The sequence below is a fragment of the Lissotriton vulgaris genome, chromosome 7, assembly GCF_964263255.1.
Source record: "Lissotriton vulgaris chromosome 7, aLisVul1.2, whole genome shotgun sequence".
Classification (NCBI taxonomy): Eukaryota; Metazoa; Chordata; class Amphibia; order Caudata; family Salamandridae; genus Lissotriton; species Lissotriton vulgaris.
Window position 1 is genome coordinate 1741709493 of NC_141695.1, and position 22206 is coordinate 1741731698.

The window sequence follows — 22206 nt, forward strand, 5'->3', positions numbered from 1 at the left end:
AGTCCCCTTAGCGAAGGAGAAGACGACAGGCCCAACGACTAGACTGACGTTCTTGGGCATTGAGCTGGACTCCACGGCGGGGACCGCCAGGCTCCCCCCGGAGAAAGTGCAGGATTTCAGGGAAGAAATAGCCAAACTACGGGGCCGGCGCAAAGCCACCCTCAGGGATATCCAGGGGGTGAGAGGCAGGCTGAACTTTGCGGCGAGGGTCATCCCGCCCGCCAGGGTCTTTTCAAGGCGCCTCACTGCGCTAACGGCGGGCGTCACCCACAAGCACCACCACATCCGGCTGAGCACGGGCGTGAGGCAGGACCTACAGGTATGGGACGAATTCCTGCAGGATTTCAATGGCGTGCTGATATGGAAAGAGGGTTGGGTAACAGCGGATCAGCTATCCCTATACACAGACGCAGCCGGGAGCCTGGGATTTGGGGCAGTCCTGGGGACCAGATGGTGTGCCAGCCAGTGGCCAGACAGGTGGCATGCGCAGGGGCTCACGAAAAACATCACGTTCCTCGAACTATTCCCAATAGTAGTGGCTCTGACGGTATGGAAAAAAGAGATAAGGAACCTAAAGCTCACCCTGTGGTCGGATAACTTGGGGGTAGTGCAGGCCATTAACAGAGGCGCAGCAAGATGCCCGGGCATGTTGAGGCTAATGCGAGAGTTGGTTAAATTACAGCTCGAGGGGAACCTGGAGCTGAAGGCTCGACACGTGCCGGGAACAGAGAACACGGTCGCCGATGCGCTATCCCGGTCCCAGATGACACGGTTCAAACAACTGCTGCCCGGTGCGGACGAGGTGATGACCCCCTTTCCACCACACCTGTGGGACCTGGGGGGGTTGACTTGTCCAGATTAATAGGGCACTCGCTCACCTCTGAGGCACACAGGAGGTACAGGAAATACGCGGCCACAGTAATAAGAATCGGGGGCATAGAGTCACTGGAAGACAAAGCGAAAGTGCGCACAGCGGTGGAGAAATTCGTACAATGGGCATTCGACGCTAAGAAAACAAGGTCCTGGGCACAGGCGCACCTGGCCGCCATAGCATACTTTGCCAGGCTCCACACAGGCGAGGACCCCACGGCAACTGTCTACCTGAAAGCAGCCATGAAAGGCTGGCGGAAAATTGAGGGGACCAAGAAGGACGCCAGACGCCCCATTGATTATGACAAGCTGGGTCAGTTACTTAGCGCCCTAACCAGCATCATTGCAGACAGGTATGAGCGGCTACTCTTTGGGGCCGCGTTCACCACGGCTTTCTTTGGGGCATTTCGGGTAAGCGAAATAGTGGCCCCCAACAGGTCAGGCCCGGCGCAGCGCTGCTTACAGGCAAGGGACATCAAGCCGATGGTAAAAGCTGTGGAGCTCACGCTCAGGCAATCCAAAACGGATAGGGCCGGGAAAGGGGCGACGATTCGCCTACATTGTATTCCAGAGGTGGGGCGCTGCGCAGTGTGCTGGCTGTATCAATACATGGCGGTTCGCCCGGCGGGGGATGGCCCCCTCTTTGTACACCAAGACGGAAGGAACTTGAGCAGGTTCCAGTTCACGGCCGTAATGCGCCAGGGCCTCAATAAGGCGGGGCTCCAGGCAACATCATTTGCCCCGCACTCTTTCAGGATCGGGGCGGCGACCTCGGCATCGCAGTATGGCATGCCAGAGGACAGGATACAGGCCGTGGGCAGATGGCGGTCCAGGGCCTACAAGTCCTACATACGCCCGCATCTCATATAAAAAAAAAAAAAAAAAGGAAAAGGAGAAGCAGAAAGGGGAGAGGGGTAGTGGGGGGGGGGGGGAGCAGCCACCTTGGGATGCCGTACGGCAGGGTTTCTTGCCCCTTCCTCATCCACACCCGGTGCGCAGAAAGCCACCTTAACGGAGCATTTTCTCTCGGCAGGAGGACGCCCACAACTGGTATGGGTCGTAGGACACTCATTCGTATCCAGAATGGAGTCCTGGTGGAGGCGAGTGGGGCACAAGGAAAACAGACCCAAGGCGACATACATCCGCTGGATCGGACGGCCCGGCATGAGATGGGAGCAGCTGCTACCGACCCTGGACGGCCTCATGGCAGACTCAGCGTGGCTGCCGGATGTGCTGATCATACATCTAGGAGGGAACGACCTAACGCGGTTGGGCCGCAAGGCGGTGGGCCAAGCCATCCAGAAGGACATCGCCAAAGCGGCGGCATGGCTGGGGACCACGACAGTGGTGTGGTCTGAGATGATCAGCAGGAGGCACTGGAGGGGTGCCGACTCCAACAAAGCGGTGGATAACGCGAGGCGCAAGTTAAATATCGCCATGCACAAGTTTTGCTCGACCAACGGCCTGGAATCAATCCGGCACGGCCTCATACACCCAGGCCGCCCAGAGCTATATGGACAAGATGGGGTGCATCTGTCCGACAAGGGAATGGAGGTGTTCTGGGGCAACTTGTGGGGCGCAATGACGCTCGCGGGTTGTTGTTAAAAAAAAAAAAAAAAAAAAAAAAAAGGAGCAAAAGAAGGGGGAAGGTAGGTAGCCACGAACCAAGGGGCAGAGGGGGGAGCCGCAGAAAGACGTGAGCCTCCCTGCGGCGTGGCGGAAATCCTACAATCGTTGGCTAACCAAACACACCGGTGGGCGGTGTGTAGGAGGAGGGCCACTCACTTTTCAATGCCGCACGGCAGGGTGACGTGGCCGCACAAAGGAGGGGAGGAAAAGACGGAGACGGCACTCGCGGCCCAGACCCGGCCGGACGGCAGGGCGCAAATGGTAGCGAGCTGGGGACCTAACTCCACGCAAAGAAGCTCCCCTCCATGACACCCAAAAAGGGGGTGTGGCCAACCAACTACCGGAACACCAAGAAAATGATTAAGAACTGGTTGTACACAAGTGCCATTTACGAACTGAGGGTGCACGAGAGACAGACACCTGTACCAGGGGAAGGTGTCATAAACTGTAATGTGATGTGCATGATTTATGGTTAAAGTTCGCAAATGAAGATTGTACAACCAGTATGTTATTAATATGTTATTAATATTGCTATTAATAATCATTATTGATATTAATACATCTGCGGCCAACAATGACCATCACCAAGAACTGAGATTGTTGGCTGACATTATTTGTTAAGAGTGTTTGAGGACAGGGAGGATGTATGCAGATGCCGACCGGCAAGTAAGTATAGACGGTTGACCCACTGAGTAGGCACATGCGAGGGTTATTGCAGAGGCCGCCGCACCCACCCGCAGGGTGGGGGAGGCTCGAGGGCCGGCGCCATAACCCACGCGGTGCCAACAGGGGGAGATGGAACTGGTCCTGGGCGCCCCGAAGCGGCCAGGACCAGCGGAAACGGGGTGCGCACCAGCCACCCCGACAGGAAGTGACCTTGTGACCTTGGCGCCCATGGGGGGCGACCAATGGCCAACCTTGCTACCTTTGAACCCCCCAATCAAAGGGGGTTCACCTGAAGCCCGTAGGGGGCTCAAGGGGATTTAAACACCGCCGCTCCCCAACCAGAAGCACAACGTCTTCGAAGGAGCTGGGAGAGCGGCGCGACAACGACATCGTTTAAAGCCCACCCACCCACACCTGAGGAACAGCAGAGTCGCAGTGCTGGACAGTGGGGAAGGCGTTGGCGGAAATCCTACAATCGTTGGCTAACCAAACACACCGGTGGGCGGTGTGTAGGAGGAGGGCCACTCACTTTTCAATGCCGCACGGCAGGGTGACGTGGCCGCACAAAGGAGGGGAGGAAAAGACGGAGACGGCACTCGCGGCCCAGACCCGGCCGGACGGCAGGGCGCAAATGGTAGCGAGCTGGGGACCTAACTCCACGCAAAGAAGCTCCCCTCCATGACACCCAAAAAGGGGGTGTGGCCAACCAACTACCGGAACACCAAGAAAATGATTAAGAACTGGTTGTACACAAGTGCCATTTACGAACTGAGGGTGCACGAGAGACAGACACCTGTACCAGGGGAAGGTGTCATAAACTGTAATGTGATGTGCATGATTTATGGTTAAAGTTCGCAAATGAAGATTGTACAACCAGTATGTTATTAATATGTTATTAATATTGCTATTAATAATCATTATTGATATTAATAAATCTGCGGCCAACAATGACCATCACCAAGAACTGAGATTGTTGGCTGACATTATTTGTTAAGAGTGTTTGAGGACAGGGAGGATGTATGCAGATGCCGACCGGCAAGTAAGTATAGACGGTTGACCCACTGAGTAGGCACATGCGAGGGTTAAGAAGAGGGCACTCAAGGCGATATGTTTTTCCAATGGTTTAATGATTTATAAAAGCATTTTTAATTAAAAAATTTAAAACTCATCAATATTCATTATTGAGTTAGAATTCATCCTCAGTATTGTTAAATGCATGTATCGTATGACCAGATTAATTAGCACGTGCCAATCCAAGCAGGATGTTTGAAACAAGTGTTGTGAAACTTGAGGTTGAGATGGCCATGTTGGTAATGCCCTCCGGTGAGCAACATGAGGTAACTAACCCGAAGTGGAACGTCTAATTGATATTTATGTGGGTAGGCAGGTATAGTTAGTACCTAGTTTCCATAGGAAACGTGTTTTTTTGTTTTGCTAATAACTTTGGCACAGTTTGACAAATCTACACGAAATGTTTAAAATTAGTTATTATTATTATTCCAAATTCGTAAGGCACATCTTTCACCTCAAAGGTATCCTGACGAAAAGCTAGCTAATCAAACAAGACATTGCCGTCTTTCATTGTAGATCATTTATTTGGGAAATAGCCAGTTTTTAAGTGCTTTCCTAAACTGAAGAAGGTCCTTTCTGGCTTTCAGGGGGTCTGGTAACGTGCTCCATAGTTCTGCTGGCCTCACTGAGAAAGCCTTTCCTCCATGTCTCACTTTTCAAAATTTCAGAACGCATAGGAGTTTGCCAGTCTGTTCAGGTGCTTTCTGGACAGTTTTGAGGTGATTCGTCATGCGGGGACAATAAAAGGGGGAAGGGGTTCACAAAAAGAGTTTTCCTCTCTGTAACTGTCATGGATCCAACGCAGTGCTCAGTGCAATAGCTGTGAATTCAAGGCAGATCCAAGTCCCAATAAAAAAACACATACACCCAGTCACAGGCCCACTCAAATACTCAAAGTCACACCCAAGCAACCACTCACACATCAATACAGTCACTCACACACCCATATAGTCACTCACTCACCTATGCAGTCACTCACAATCCACTCAGAGACCCAGAGAATCACCCACAGACTCACACAGGCACTTACACACCCACATACCTACCTATACAGCCACTCACACACCTACTCACACACCCATAGAGCAAAACCACTGACACGAGCTCACACACCCATAGAGCCATTCACACACCCACTCAGAGACCTACACAGCCACTTACACACACACTCACCACACACCCACTTACAGACCCAGAGAAACTATCACACATCCACTCTGAGACCCACACAAGTACTCACACACCCACATTCACACCCATGGAACCAGTCACACACCCACTCACAGACCCACAAATCCACTTTCTCACCCACCACACAATCCCTAGTCCTTTCCAAACTGAACAACGCAATGATCACCGGCACCCTTTAAATCCACCTCCTACCAATTAATTCTACACTTAATGCAGCGACCAGACTTCTCTCTGGAGAGAAACATTATGACCACATCACTCCCATACTTAAAAAACTCAATTGGCTACCAATTGAAGTGAGAAGCATATACAAAATAGCTTGCATGACTCACAAAGGCCTCTACTCTGAAAAACCAACCTACCTCGCCAACAAACTATTAAAACCTGGCTCAAAGAGATCCCTCCAAAGCTCGAACACTCTCCTCTTGATCCCACCCAAATTCAAGACTAATCCCTCACACTTTCCTTCTCCGGGAATATTCCCAGAATTTGGAGTGCCCATCCCAAAGAACTACGTGACACTCAATCTTACCAAAACTTCAGGAATAACCTCAAACTTTATCTTCTCAACAAATACCTAAACTCTCCCTTCTAAATCAAATCTTCCCACCCAATTCCACATCCTGACCTTGTATCAACCTATTTCATTCCAACCTATTAATCCATGGACTGTGCCTCTATCTCCTGTGACTACCTCTGCACTGCATTGACAACCCTCTCCTTCCCCCACTGTATATTTTGTTGATGTTATATATTATGTATTACTGCATGCTTTATTTTGTATTGCATCTCCTATTGTTTTATATCACCTGTAATCGCTGTATATATAACCCTTGTAAAGTGCTCCGATGCCGCGTTCGTGCTATATAAAGCTCTATAACTAAAATAAATAAAATCAGCAGCAATGAAAATGCGTAAACTAGAAAATCTCAGGAGCAGACGGGTAAAGATTTAGGGCCAGATGTACGACGTGCAAAATAGCACCTCGCAAATTGTGAGTCTTTTGTGACTCGCATTTTGCGAGGCGCTATTATGCATGTACAACAGCGTGCTTAACACTGTTTGTAATTCCCAATGGGGTCGCAGATGGCGAGGCTCATTAATATTAACCAGCCTCTCGCAATTTGCGAGCCCATTGAAAATGACAGTCCCTCCCAGGTATGGTGGCCTGCTGGGCTCAGCAGACCACCATGTCTGGGATTGCTTTTAAATAAAGCAGTTTTTTTTAATGCAGCCCGTTTTCCTTTAAGAAAAACAGGGTGCATTTAAGAAAAAATGAAACATTTTTGTTTCATTTCTTAGGGTCCCAGGTAGTGGTCCCTGGGACCACTGCCTGCCCTTAAAAAATATTTTCTGAGCTTGCCACAAAGGGCAAGACGTCTCCTGGGGACTCCTACCCATTTGCGACTCAATTACAACCCTCTTGAAGAGGGTGGTAATTTGCAAGTTTAATGAAATGAATGTTTTGATGAATAAAACAATCTCAATATCTTTTTAACATTATTTGTTTTTGACCTATTTTAGTTAATATTTTTATATATATTATTAGCCTTACATTGACTATTTGGACATAAATGTGATATTGATTTCATGTGTTACTGATTGTCTAGGAACTTTTTTCACATATTGTATTCAGTAGAACATCAGTGGGATTTGCAATCTATTCTATTAGGGCTGTGTGCGTCACTCGGAAAAGTGACCAGCTACAAGTAAGACTTCCAGAGTGATGAGAGTAACAGACACTCGTGGAGCCTTTTGTCCAGGTAGATCCATTGTGATGGCTTCTCTCCTGCTAACCAGCCCCATAATGTCCAAACAAAATGTGTCCATGCCAATGTCCATGTCTTAACTGTCCATGAGAACTACTCTGACTGGGTGAGTGGACTGGAGCTCAATGGAAACAAAACAACTGAGGACACAATACCTGATGTACAAGCAGATAGGAACAAACAGACAATACCAGACAACACACAATTCAGCCAAGTACAATATAAAACGACTTCAATGCAAACCTGCTCGGACCTTATGGAAATGCAACAGACTGTCACTCGTCTAGTGGTCAACCAGGCGCTCAACCCCCATAGGGCTAAAAGGGCTTCAAATGTCTACCCCAGCCCCACATCGTTTGTCTCAGCTCGGACTGCCGTGGGATTGGCTGGGCAGTGTCTGCAGTCTTAGCTCCAGCACGCCCAAGTTTTTCACAGGTCTTTAACCGCTTGCGTGCGGCAGGAATTCCAGCCCTGTGCTGGACATAACAATCGCGGGCGTGGTCGTGACGGAACCATTCCATCATCAACACAGCCCAACCACGACGGAATGGTTCTGTCACGGGCATGGAAGGGGTTAAAGACCATTAGCAAATTTACATACCTTTGTAAACAGGTTACCAGGTTTAGTTTTTGTTTCTGGTTCCAGTACCCCCTGGGCCCCCACTCTGCCTATTCTTTACATTTGTATTTTACATTTACTGCTGTAGTGTGAGAATGCATTTCGTGATAAGGAATGTAAAGTAGGGTTGCCTAAAGAAATAAGCATGCCATGTGTTGTTTAAAGAGCCTGCAAAGACCTCTTCTGACACTAAATAGGGATGTAAGTAAAAAAAGACGTATTAATTTATAATGTTACTTTTCTGTCTTTGTTCCCTTTAAATATCATTCATGGATCATTCAGAGAGCCCTAGAACACAATTAAAAGTGCTTTCTGTTTATATTTGCTGCTTGAAGTATGCACAGATAAGTGCTGAAAATACGGCTTTAGGGGACTGCTTATTTTTGTACAATTAGGGACATCAAAATAATGAGCTGGCAACCCTAATTACAAGAATGGAAGTTTGTTGCAGGATCAGCACATTTATTTCCTCCACCCTTGATCCCTGAATAATTCCATAATAGCAACAGTTTATCCTATATCTGAAACCCTACTCCACTCGCAATAACATGCTGAGTTATTTCAAGTCTCTGGGAATGCACCCTGCATTCAGACAACTAACTCCTCATTCTCGCCCTTCACTTTCACGCTCACCCTGCACTCACAGCGATCACCATGCACTCACAGTGCACTTGCGCTGTTCACCCTGTACCTCACCTTGCAGTAACACAAGCACACTACTCACTGCACTCATGTGACACTTCACTCACTTGCCCCCTCACTGCTCAATCTGTAGCTCACTCAAACAAGCCCATCACTAACCATGCATTAATTCGTCCAACTCTGCACTTATAACAGCACCCAAATTCATATACTCACCTCACTCACCCTGCAGTCACTCCTCTTACCCTATTCTCACATTGTCGCATTCCTTCCTTACCGTGCACTCACATGGGCACTCCTGCCACCCACACAGCACAGAGGGTTAATGTGCCTGCTACAAAGAATGTGTATCATGCATCTCACAAAACTGAGTGTGAGTAAACTATGAGTAGCGCTATGAAAAAAATAAATGTTTGTCAGAAAGGTGCTAGAGAGAGATAAGGTGCATTGTTTTGCGAGTGGTAGTCAGGGAATTAATGGAGAAGGAGGAAATGGGGGAGGAGTCACCAAAAAAGGCTGTTGCACCGTGTGCGACCAGTGCTAGGGCCAGCCCTAGCTGGGCATGTAAGCCCCCCCCCGCCCCCCCCACTGTCCCTCCTGAGGTCTGGGTTTAGTTGAGCCCCTGTGGTCAACAGATACGAAAATCAACAGAATATCCCACCATAGCTGACCAGGTTAGTGGGAAGACCACAAGTCTGTACCCTTCAATGTGACACCACTCACACCTTAAAGCCACCTCTTCCATCAGGACAATTGCAGATCTAATTCAGATATAGAATTCTTATATGTTTTATCCTTGGTGTAAAGTACATGGATTTCTTTAATCCCCTTAAAAGCGAGCAAGGAATGAACTCTCTGTTGTTAAAGACCTACTTTCTACAGAACAGCATATTGAATTGGCTTTGTGTCAGCCCCTTGCTTTTGACTGGATGTTTTCTTGTCTATCTCAGCTCGCTGTTCCCTATCCAATGGGTTTCTCCCTATTGTTGTGTTTGTCCCGCCTAGGAGCATTTCTGAACTTGTGTGTGTTCTCTGTATGAGCAGTATCCTTCCGATGTTTACTTGCGGGAACTCTTTTTTATTTTCCTTTTATCTTTCAGCACTCCATGGGAGAGTGTGGGTTTCCTTGGTTTCTCCCCTGCTTGTTCCTCACCCTCCCACCCACCATTTACTCCACTCACCAATGCACATATGCCCCCATTTCTTGTCCAGTTTTTAAATAATTTTTATTTTCATTTGTATTCAAAAGAATGACAGCTGGAAAGTGCTAGTGGGTCACTGGCTTCCCTTTTTTGCACTCCTATATATATTTTTTCCTTTTCCTTTTTAAGTGTTCTAAAGTGGCAGTCTGCCACGTTACAAGGTTAAATTCAAAATACCAAAATGGCCGCCGGTGCATAAGGATGCATGTGTCATGAAATATTCGCATACATGAATCAGGAAGAAGTGTACGCATTTACAGACATGCTGGAGAGGCTTTTTGTTTCATAGTATATCAATTACAAGATGGCCAGCCGTGCTCCAGAATTCATTCTTATGACGCATGGAGACAAATCCATTTGCATGCATTTTGACGCACTGGCAGCCATTTTGGAATATTAATGCGAAAGAGAAATAAATTGACAAATACAATAGTGTATCCTTTAATATCCAAAACCTAGGCGGCTTTGTCAATGCATATTTAAAATAGTTTAAAAAATATTTTCTTTTGCAATTAGGTCTCTATCAGCAGATGTGATCTATTTGTTCACCTCACTCCCTCACTCGCCTGTTGCTTCCCGGTGCTGCCCTGCTGCTGGCCGTATTACAAGTAAAGTAAAAAATTCAAAATGGCAAATGGCGCATTACATAGCACTCAACATATGGACACGCAAGCGCTTTAGTGCCATCTTGGAATGTATTTTCCCAGATAGCTACCACATGTCATTTAGGTGTAAAGAGAGCGGCCATTTTGCAAGCTTGCATTTGACGGCCACTTTTGAATAACTTTTCTTCAAAAAAACAGTGGCCAATTTGGCCTTTTTACTTAATTGTCCCCGGATGCTGGTGTCCTTTTTTGAACAGTAAATTAAACATTAAAAAAAATGGGCAGAAGTGCAAATTTGGACATTGTTTGGCCAAGCTGATGCGTGGGCCACACCTTTTAAAGGCGAGACCTATTTTAAAAGTGCCTGTTATTCTTGCAAGTAGATCTGATGTTTGGTTTCTCTCTGCATAGTAGCCATGGGACTTCAGCCCTAAGAATACCTCTATTGATGGCAAACAAAGGATTTCTCCATTCAATTGTTTCTAACGCGTTTCATTACCATAAAACAAATCTCATGATTTATTCTTCATACAAACCATTGTGATGCTTTTATTCACCAGGATACTGACCTAGTGGTTTATTCCTTATACAAAAGGCTGAGATGCTTGTATCCACCAGTGTTAGAAATTGGAAGTCTAGTTGGCCGAGCTACACATTCTTGTCTAAGTTGGGACCACAAATCTAGTCAGAGTAAGTTCCAACACACCCTAAATTATCCTGTGTTCACCCTCAGGTATCTTAGCACAGCGCAGTCAGGCTTGACTTAAGAGGCAATATGTAAAGTATGTGTGCGACGCTTAGACCAATACCACATTGAAAGCACCACAAACAGACTTCACACCAGATTAGAAAAATAGACTATGATTTTATAAATAGAACAAGACCGAACCAACAAAAATCCATCCAGTAGATTAAGTTATGAATTGTGAAGGAATAAATGTCAAAGTAGCGTTTAGAAGTAACTAGCGCTTAAAAGGTAAATTGGTTGCACCGGACCGGAACAAAATTAGGAGTTCACTCCGAATGCAATGGAGCATGGGCCGGATACCAGGACCTACTTAGGCCCGCTGAACAAAAAGTACCTTGATCCAAGGTCGACAGATTCAGGGTGCAGTTGAGCGATGCTTTGGTGAGCCACAGTGCAGCACCGACGGTGCAACGAGGATCGTTGAGCGAAGCGTAGGCACCGGAATTCAGTTGGTCTGAGTGATGCTGCGGCTCTGGGTGCGATTCGCCGATCCAATTCCAGCGACAGAAGGAGACGTGCTGTAAAAACTGCAACAGACCGCGAGGCCCACACCTGAGGGACCAGGACTAGGTTGGCACCTTTGGAAAGCACAGACTCATCTGCAGAAGAGCCCAAGGGTGGGAAAAGGAGAGTCCTAAGTCTTTTGTGTACCTGAGACTTCAGCAACACTAGGGAGGTCGGTAAGCCCTTGGAGTCACTCTGGCGGGTCCAGTAGTTCTCACCCAGGCAGGGGAACAGCAAGCTGCAGGGCAGCTCAGCAAGGCAAGAGCACAGCAAGGTAGAGTTCAGTAAAGCAGTAGTCCAGCAGAATAGCAGTCCTTTCAGCAGCACAGCAGTTCTTACCCTGGCAGAGTAGTCACAGGTGTACTGAGTTGGTGTTGTCAAGGGTCCAGTACTTATATCCAGTTGGGCCATTTAAGTGGGGGAGACTTCAAAGAAAAGTGCAGTGAGACTCACACGAGTGAGTAGTCGTGCTCTCATAAGACACTGATTGATTGAAGTGCACAAGGTCCCTACCCTTTCTGCCCTGTTCCAGACTCATTACAGGGGAGTATACCACGCTTTGTGTTGGGACAAGCACAGCCCTATTAAGGTGCGAGTGTCAGCTCCTACCTCCCATCCAGCTCAGGAAGACCCATCTGTCAGGTGATGGGCCATCATGATGTGAATGGCCCAACAGGCACACATATGCTCCCTTTGTGTGTGGCTGTCTAGAGGGAGTGCACAAAGCCCAGCTGCCACCCACCCAGACGTGTATTCAGAGACAGGCAGAGGCACAGAATGGTTAAAGTAAGAAAATGCAAACTTTCTAAAAGTGCTATAGCAACAAATGATGGACAAAATGCTGAATAAATCAAACATTCACCCCCCAGCTAGGATACTTGTTTCTGGTACAGGGAGGACCTGGCCTTGCAGTTCTGCAGGATTGTTCCTATGGGGAGGAGGGTCAAGATTGATTTGCATATGGCTGGGTCTAAACGTGAATGGCGTGGAAAAAAAATGATAGATTTAATCCAGATCTGTGACTGGTGGTGAATGTTTCATGTATTCAGCATTCCGTACATCATCTGTTCTTTTTTAATTTGTTGCCCTAAGTGGGAAGAATATGCCAAAACGTGGGTCCCGTGCTTGGTACACAACCAGATTCAAGCTAACCTGGCTGATGAGGGGTGATACTCCGAAACCAGTCCAAGGATGCCTGTTTCAGGTCCAGGGAGGACCTGCATGTCAGTTCGGGCTAAAGTGGCATTTTTATACTTCCAATTTAAAATCCAACTTCACTATAAGTTGTGATTTTAAATTGTGAGTCGAGAGACACCAAACTTGAAATTTCTATCTTGACCAATTGGAAATTACACTTATAAGATGTAAAATGGCATTCCCAATGCTAACCAATGGGACAAATAGGCCTTGCAGTAGTGAAAAGTGAATGTAATAGTTTTTCACTACCAGGAAATATAAAACTTAAAAGTACATGCCCAACTTTTTTAATACACTGCATACTGCTCTAAGGGCTTTCCAGGGCCTATCTTAGGGGTGGCTTTTATGTATTAATTAGCAATGTTTAGCAGTGGTAAAGTGCTCGGAGTCCGAAAGCCACCAAAAGTGAGATCAGAAAAATGGTGGAGGTAGGCTAAAATCCTGGGGGATAGAGCACCTTAAGGCTGTCCAATCTAGCAACCACAATACTAATTTTGTGCTTTATTCTTCATACTAAGGGTACACAATTCCTTTATTCAGCAGGGTACTGATCTGGTGCTTAGTCTTCCTACAAAAGAGTGTGATGCTGTTATACACCTTCATGATAATCTGTGGTCCGGTAGTTTATTCCTCATACAGGGCGCCGGGATGCTTTTAAAGTACAACCACTGCCTCATGGTGCATATTCTTCATAGAGAGGAAGGGAAGCCTTTATTCACCAAGGTACTGGTCTGGTGGTTTATTCATACAAAAGGCGTGGTGCTTTTTTCACACCAAAAAATGATTTGAGAGTATGTTCTTTGTACAAAATATTCTAATGCTATTATTCATGATAGGACAAAGCAGAAATATTCATCCAGAGAGTCCTGATGTCTGTAGCCTCAATGCCAGCCCATGATGCCTTAAGTCATGGTGTTAGTCTGTATGTGAGATAGTGTAACACCCTTACTCACCACCCCACAAATAAGTCGATGTCTAGACTAGTCAAATGTATGTGGAGGATGCATTAATCATGCACATATTTTCATTTAGTTTTTTTAACCATACAAGATGATATGTTCTGGGCATTTATTTAAAGATGCAATATACCTAGGAATTTCTACCTTCTACAACATCTATTCTGAGATAATTTCCCACCAGGCACTGTGACATGGTTGGGGAAGTAAGCAGGATGACCTCCACCGAGGTCCTCATGCACTGCACACTCACCTCCAGATACTTGTTGTAGCTGTTGCCATCGGTGAGGAAGGCGCCAGAGAGTGGGTCCTGCTGTGATGTGATCCAGCCATACAATTGGTTAAGACTGCCTGGTTCCACAAAAGTATACTCCTTGGCTTTATTCAAAGTGGTCAGCCCCAAACAGTTCAGCCTGAAAGAGTAGAGGGTCCGACATGTATTATTTGTAAACCATGCCTGGTGTTCTTTCTTTCCCAAATTTTCGCAAAAAGCATGCACTCACTGAGGTACCCCCCCACCCCAGTGTGAATTTTTTTATGAGTTTCCACAATTCTGAAACCCTCATGCATTCAGTGAAGTGTCTTCAAGTGTGTATTCTACGTGAGTTTCTGCACCTCTGAAGACCTCATGCTTTCAGTGAGGTGTGTCCAGGTGTGAATTCTCCATGAGTTTCCGCACATCTGAAGACCTCATACATTCAGTGAGATATCTCCAAGTGGGAATTCTGCATGAGTTTCAACACCTCTGAAGACCTCATACATTCAGTGAGATGTCACCAAGTGTGTATTCTCCACGAGTTTCCACTCATCTGAAGACCTCATGAATTCAGTGAGATGTCAGCAAGTGTGCATTCTACATGAGTTTCCACTCCTCTGAAGACCTCATGAATTCAGTGTGATATCACCGAGTGTGTATTCTCCATGAGTTTCCACTCATCTGAAGACCTCATTGTTATATCCTGCTCTTCCTCTCTCTTTGTCCCTCCTTAGTGTTAGTGTCTGCTTGTCTATGTCATGTCTCTGTGATGTCATCCATGATTCTACCTGTTGCTATTCAAGGGATTTATCAGTTACCTGGAGGCTGAGCAGGAAGTTATCTGCTCCCGGTGGGGTTTCTTACCATATTACATTCCTACCTGAATGCTGTACCTTCTATCTAATCTCAAGAATAAATATACTATATGTACATTACAACAAGGACCCTTCATCTTTATTTTATTGAATTTAACACTCATGCATTCAGTGAGGTGTTTCAAGTGTGAATTCTACATGAGTTCCCACACTTCTTTTGATCTCATGCATTCAGTGAGATGTCTCCAAGTGTGCATTCTACATGAGTGTCCACACCTCTTTTGATCGCATGCATTCAGTGAGATGTCTCCAAGTGTGCATTCTACATGAGTTTTCACACCTCTTTTGATCTCATGCATTCAATGAGATGTCTCCAAGTGTGCATTCTACATGAGTGTCCACACCTCTTTTGATCGCATGCATTCAGTGAGATGTCTCCAAGTGTGCATTCTACATGAGTTTCCACTCATCTGAAGACCTCATGCATTCAGTGAGGTGTTTCAAGTGTGAATTCTACATGAGTTCCCACACTTCTTTTGATCTCATGCATTCAGTGAGATGTCTCCAAGTGTGCATTCTACATGAGTTTCCACACCTCTTGTGATCTCATGAATTCAGTGAGATGTCTCCAAGTGTGCATTCTACATGAGTTTCCACACCTCTTTTGATCTCATGAATTCAGTGAGATGTCTCCAAGTGTGTATTCTCCATCTGTTTCCTATCTCCCATGACACTCTGCAGTCTCACTGGTGAGATCAGTTGTGTATTCTACACAAGTTTCCACACCCCTGAAGACCTTATGCACTCACTGAGGTTTCCCCACCCCCAATGTGCATTCTTCATGAGTTTCCGCACCTCTATTGACCTCATGCATTCAGTGAAGTGTCTCCAAGTGTGTATTCTCCATGAGTTTCCGCACCTCTAAAGACTTCATGCATTCAGGAAGATGTCTCCATGTGTGTATTTTTCATGAGTTTCTGCACCCCTGAAGACATCATGCATTCAGTGAGGTGTCTCCAAGTGTGTATTCTTTATGAGCGTCCGCACCTTAGAGATGTCTCACTGAATGCATGAGGTATTCAAAGTGTGTATTCTCCATTTGTTTACACACCTCTGAAGACCTCATGCATTCAGTGAGGTACCTCCACGTATGTATTCCACATGAGTTTCCTACCTCCCATGACACTCTGCAGTCTCACTGGTGAGACCGAGGTGGACATTGTTGTGAGTTTCCTTATCTCGAGTGACTCTGCTCAGTGAGGCAACGCCTGCAACCATGGAGGTGACCCACTATGAATAGTTCTCCCTTACTTTCCTTATCTCTTGGTCTCCCTGCTGCCAGCAGGGGGCCTCAGTGTGTGCCTTCTCTGTGAGTTCTCTTATTTATCTCAGATGATACGATTTAACCATTGAGGTGACTCCCAAAAGCGTTCCACATCAATTGTGCAAGAAGTGCCCCCCTAATTCTGATTTAGGCCCACTACCAATGGGTGAAGCCCCAAACTATATACTGCTGTCTCCTGCTACAAGACGCCCCGCCCTTCAGGAGGCGGTCATCCCATGGCATTCAGTACTGTCTAATTGTTTACTCGCTGTCACTACCAGCTAAGGGCAGCCCTAAGAAGTAGCTACTAAAATGAGTCCTGATCTGCAGCCAACGGGAGCTGGAAGTCACCCCCTTTCAGGGCACAGGAAGTGGTCTGAGATACCAGACACCTTTACACCAGATGGAACTATTGTGGGCAGATGGCCTTTACTTCACGTTGAGCAGAGTTGTGAAGCTTCAAGTGTTGTCATGGAGGGCAACTTTCCACGACTTTCCCCTGCCATAAAAATGTGGAAATGTGGCCTAACGGCCAGAGTTGCCTACTTTGAAATGCAGACAGCAGGTTCAAATCCTGGCCTCGACTCAACACCCTGCGATTCTGAGAAAAGCACTTAAAAGTCTGATTTTTTTTGAAAGCACCTTGATGCCCTATCATTCACTCGTCCGCTACCGGGAACCAAGTGATCCGTCGTGGGTGCTGTGTGGTGTTCTCTTAAGCAAGATTGAAATTTTGGACAAAGACTGGATCGCATGTATTGGTAATACCCTGCACTCCCCCACGACGTAGAGCCTCTCTGAAATATTGTCGCAAGTGGAGTTATGGCATCAGATTGACATTTGCAGACTGCTTTTGATTTTACTCTAATACTGACGAACCTGAGTATCCTGTTTTTTGCCTTGACTGACTTAGCCCGGCCAGGCTGGAATTATCACCGGCTTTGCGACTACCTTGACCTAATACGTGCTTTCACAGCCATGAAGAAGTCGCAGAGCAATTCTCCTTAAACGCGACGAAACACGTGTCGGCTGGCTTGTTCACCTTTCATTGAGTCTGGCAAGGAATTAAAGGACTGAACTTTGCACTTACATCATTTCAAGACTGTTCCTTCCATCTGGGGAATACCCTCAGTCTCTATCTACACCAGTGTTTACATTGACTTGATCTTCTTTTAGGTGTGCCTAGGTGCTTGGTCTTTACCTTGATGCCCTAGGCCAAGTTTCTGCTATATAAGACTACAAAAATAAAATAAATATCAGAAAATGACTCAGGACAGGTATGAGGGTATGAGGAACTGCAATGCAGGCGTGGGGACTGACTGGCGGATACGCGAAAATGTAAGAATAATGATGATTTTTCCAGAATTTCCCTATTCTGGCGAGTATCACTATCAGTGAGGCGAACTAGAGTTTTACGCCCTTAAGTGAAACATTCATGAGCACCAGTTCTCACCAGAGGCTGCAGGAGGTCTGCGTCCAGAAGTTCGTGCTGAAGGTGTTCTGCCAGGTAGTGAGGCATCCCAGGTAGGAACGGAATTTCCCCATGTTGCCCACTCCTAAAGAGGTACAACAAGAAGAGGCAGATGAGGTTATGTAAGGAACAACCAGAAGAGGCAGAATGAGGCTAAGTAAGGAACAACCAGAAGAGGCAGAATGAGGCTAAGTAAGGAAGAACCAGAAGAGGCAGAATGAGGCTAAGTAAGGAAGAACCAGAAGAGGCAGAATGAGGCTAAGTAAGAAAGAACCAGAAGAGGCAGAATGAGGCTATGTAAGGAAGAACCAGAAGAGGCGGAATGAGGCTAAGTAAGGAAGAACCAGAAGAGGCGGAATGAGGCTATGAATGGAGGAACCAGAAGAGGCAGAATGAGGCTATGTAAGGAAGAACGAGATGAGACAGAATGAGGCTATGTAAGGAAGAACGAGATGAGACAGAATGAGGCTATGTAAGGAAGAACGAGAAGAGGCAGAATGAGGCTATGTAAGGAAGAACCAGAAGAGGCGGAATGAGGCTAAGTAAGGAAGAACCAGTAGAGGCGGAATGAGGCTATGAATGGAGGAACCAGAAGAGGCAGAATGAGGCTATGTAAGGAAGAACCAGAAGAGGCGGAATGAGGCTATGAATGGAGGAACCAGAAGAGGCAGAATGAGGCTATGTAAGGAAGAACGAGATGAGACAGAATTAGGCTATGTAAGGAAGAACGAGATGAGACAGAATTAGGCTATGTAAGGAAGAACGAGATGAGACAGAATTAGGCTATGTAAGGAAGAACGAGATGAGACAGAATGAGGCTATGTAACGAAGAACGAGATGAGACAGAAGAGACAGAATGAGGCTATGTAAGGAACAACCAGAAGAGGCGGAATGAGGCTATGTAAGGAAGAACGTGAAGAGGCGGAATGAGGCTATGTAAGGAAGAACGAGAAGAGGCAGAATGAGGCTATGTAAGGAAGAACCAGAAGAGGCAGAATGAGGCTATGTATGGAAGAACCAGAAGAGGCAGAATGAGGCTATGTAACGAAGAACGAGATGAGACAGAATGAGGCTATGTAAGGAACAACCAGACGAGGCGGAATGAGGCTATGTAAGGAAGAACGTGAAGAGGCGGAATGAGGCTATGTAAGGAACAACCAGACTAGGCAGAATGAAGCAGATGGAGCGACAGTGAGAAAAGATAGAATAAGGATATGTGAGGAACAACGAGACGAGGAAGAATGAGGCAGTTGGAGGGACAGTGAAAAAAAGAGACAGAATGAGGCTATGTAAGGAAGAACCAGAAGAGGCAGAATGAGGCTATGTAAGGAAGAACCAGAAGAGGTGGAATGAGGCTATGTAAGGAAGAACCAGAAGAGGCGGAATGAGGCTATGTAAGGAAGAACCAGAAGAGGCAGAATGAGACTATGTAAGGAAGAACGAGATGAGAAAGAATGAGGCTATGTAAGGAAGAACGAGAAGAGACAGAATGAGGATATGTAAGGAAGAACCAGAAGAGGCAGAATGAGGCTATGTAAGGAAGAACGAGATGAGACAGAAGAGACAGAATGAGGCTATGTAAGGAAGAACGTGAAGAGGCGGAATGAGGCTATGTAAGGAAGAACCAGAAGAGGCAGAATGAGGCTATGTAAGGAAGAACGTGAAGAGGCGGAATGAGGCTATGTAAGGAACAACCAGACTAGGCAGAATGAAGCAGATGGAGCGACAGTGAGAAAAGATAGAATAAGGATATGTGAGGAACAACGAGACGAGGAAGAATGAGGCAGTTGGAGGGACAGTGAAAAAAAGAGGCAGAATGTGGATTTGTAAGGAAGAATGAGTAGAGGGAGAATGAGGCAGTTACAGGGACAGTGAAAGGAGATAGAATAAGGCTATGTAAGAAACAACGAGAAGAGGAAATTAGAGAAACAAGCAAAAGCAGCAGAATTAGAGTCTTCAAGGCAGTGTCAATTTATGGATTTGGTGGGCAAACCTTATTTTGAGGCGCCACATTAAAGAACACATTTTTAATGTTACCACACATTACCTGCTAACTCAAGCCAAACAATACTAAAGTACATATCCAACTTTAACAGGGTCACACAAAACCAGCCGAAGTATGTCTTACTCCGGTCTTCAAAAATCCCTAATATGAGACAGGGTGAGACAAGGCAGGGAAGTAATGGATGTGAAGAATATAGGGATCCAGAAAAAGAGGACACCGTGCATGCAGAAGCAAGATGGGAAGACAGGGACAGGCAACAGGACATGAAGTGATAAGAGAGAACAGAAAGACTGAGTGAGGGATAAGGGACCAATGCAGGGAGCCAGTGGTTTGGAACTTGACAGGAAGCCAGATGTAAAGGACAAAGCAGACAGCCAGGTGTTGGAGCACAACAGGAAGGTATCAGAAAGGAGGAGAACCTGCAGCAGAGCTGCAAAAGGAGACAACAGAAGAGGACAGGACAAGAGTTCAGCTAAAAGGGATCAGACAGGGAGCCAATGGAAAGAGAAAGTACAGAGCCTAGGGGGGGGTGTTTAGGGGGAAGAGACAAGAGGGCAGGGAGTAGGAATAGCCACAAAACAGGTAGTTAGGGAAAAAAGAAGACTGCGTTTGGGAAAGGAACAAGATGGTGGCCAGGAGGAAGAAGACCGTCCAAAGGGATAGATCAAGATAGGCATTCTTAGGGTGGAACAAGAAGGGCAGTTGGGGGGCATGCTAAAACTAGGGTTGGGCGGAATTTGTTTAATCACATTACGCAAATCTCCGCGAAAGGTAAAAATTTCCGCGAACACGCGGAATTGCTTGTTCGCAATGCTTTTTTCCTGTTCGCAATTCCTGTTTGCGTGCTCAGGGGGGAAATATCTTGCGAACGCGCATTTGAGAATGAGAACAAGAAAAATATTTCACGAAGTCGCGGAACTCAGAATTTTGGACAATTTCGCGTTCTCAGCGGAACACGAAATTACCCTAATGCTGCAAATTCCGCGAGGGGAACGGAATTTACTGCGCAGGCCTAGCTAAAATAGGAATCGAGGGGAAAGGAAAAAGCCAAATTCATGGAGGAAACAAACGAAACAGAGAATCAGTAATGAAGACATAAGACAAAGTCAAATGGAGTGTGGAAACTGTGAGCAGATGTCAGTGGAGGGTAACAAGGCAGTCAAAGAAATTGACCAAGCCATGCAGCAGGAAGGGAACGAGAGAGAGCTTCGGAGAAAGGGGACCAGGCAGGCAGTGGGAAGGATGGACCATGACAGAAGAAGCAACAGGACAGGATTGCAACGTACAAAGACAGCACAGGAACATGATCATGTGGGTGAAAGTGGGCAGGCAAGGAGTTCAGCAGAGCATCTGATGCACAGCAGAAGTAGACTTGATAGCTTGAGCCAGGATCATGGGTGAAATGAAACAGCCGAATAAAGGTTAAGGGGAATAGATTATGAAAGGAAATCAAGAAGCTGGGAACGCAACAGCTAACTGGGAAATAGAGCAACAATCAATCAGGGGTTTATAAAGCGCGCTACTCACCCGTAACGGTCTCAAGTCGCAAGGGGGGTGGCATGGCAAAAAGTGAGGGAAAAGACCACATGACAGGATGTTAAGCAAGAATCAAGACAGGAAGTTAGGGGGAAATGGAGCAGACAGGAAGTGGAGGTCCCTGCAGTCAGAAGGCATGACAGATGCTGGGTTTCTGAAAGCAGGTCACCCACATTTGCTTAGTGGGGGCTGTCTGCGAAGGATAGCATCCTCTATGAAAAATACAGCCGCGCGCATCAGAGGAAGTAGACAAAGATTTCAAGCCCCACCTACCTCCTCAGCCAATGCGCATTAGCATTGTGCTGTGCTTCTCAAATATTACAGGTCCTGTTCCCTGAGGGAATGAAGGCACTGCAATATTAGGGCAATGTGTATACCCAGATGCAGGCCTACTGTACCCCTGTGGCCTGCACCCCTGTCTTTGTGAGATTTCACATTCAAAACCCCACCCCGTGAATATTATTGGGTAAGATAAATGGTGGAATGCTTACAAAGTCTCAGCCACTGGAAGTTCCTCAAGCTACATTCGAATCCATTGTTTTATCTCACTACAGGCAGATACTAGCCATATGCAAACCAGACTAGGCCATGCACACATAGCAATAGTCCACAACAAACTGGCAGGCTAGATCCCTTCTGAAGGGTGATATAAACAATCACAGACAGGTTTCAGCCTTGTTGGTTCTCATGAGTGAGCCCTGTGGCACAGGGATCCCAGGACCTACATCTGGACATACCAGACTCACCTTGGGTATTGAACTAAGGAAACACAAAGTCGATGAGTGAAGCACTCACAGGATTCTCAGCTAGCCACAAATATTCAGGACCAAACTCCAGCTCATGCCCACTATGCAACTTTGCACAGGGACCAACAGGGATTGGAATCGACTTCCTCTCACATTTGTGAGAAATCATGCCCTAGCACCTTTAAAAGCCTGCCTCAATGTAGCTGCCAGACTACTTACCGGCACAAGGAAATTTGATCACATCACCCCTCATCTGAAATCATTGAACTGGCTTCCTCTCGAGGCTAGGATTCATCTCAAGCTGGCATGCATCACGCACAAGGCCCTACACTCAACCTCCCCTTCATATCTTGCACAGAAACTTGTGACATCTGGAGGAAGCAG

At 46.5% G+C, this 22206-nt stretch overlaps 1 protein-coding gene across 4 annotated transcripts in view; it reads right to left on the reverse strand.

The window, feature by feature from the left end:
• LOC147706548 (ovostatin-like) overlaps window positions 1-22206 on the reverse strand; it is a 256365-nt gene that overhangs the window by 61918 nt on the left and 172241 nt on the right. For all 4 annotated transcript variants that reach the window (XM_086933013.1, XM_086933011.1, XM_086933012.1 and 1 more), the window contains exons 25-26: window positions 17518-17620; window positions 13923-14082 (exon numbers count right to left, since the gene is read on the reverse strand). In XM_086933013.1, the coding sequence (XP_086789139.1) occupies window positions 13923-14082; window positions 17518-17620 (263 nt within the window). The remainder of the gene's footprint in view (window positions 1-13922; window positions 14083-17517; window positions 17621-22206) is intronic.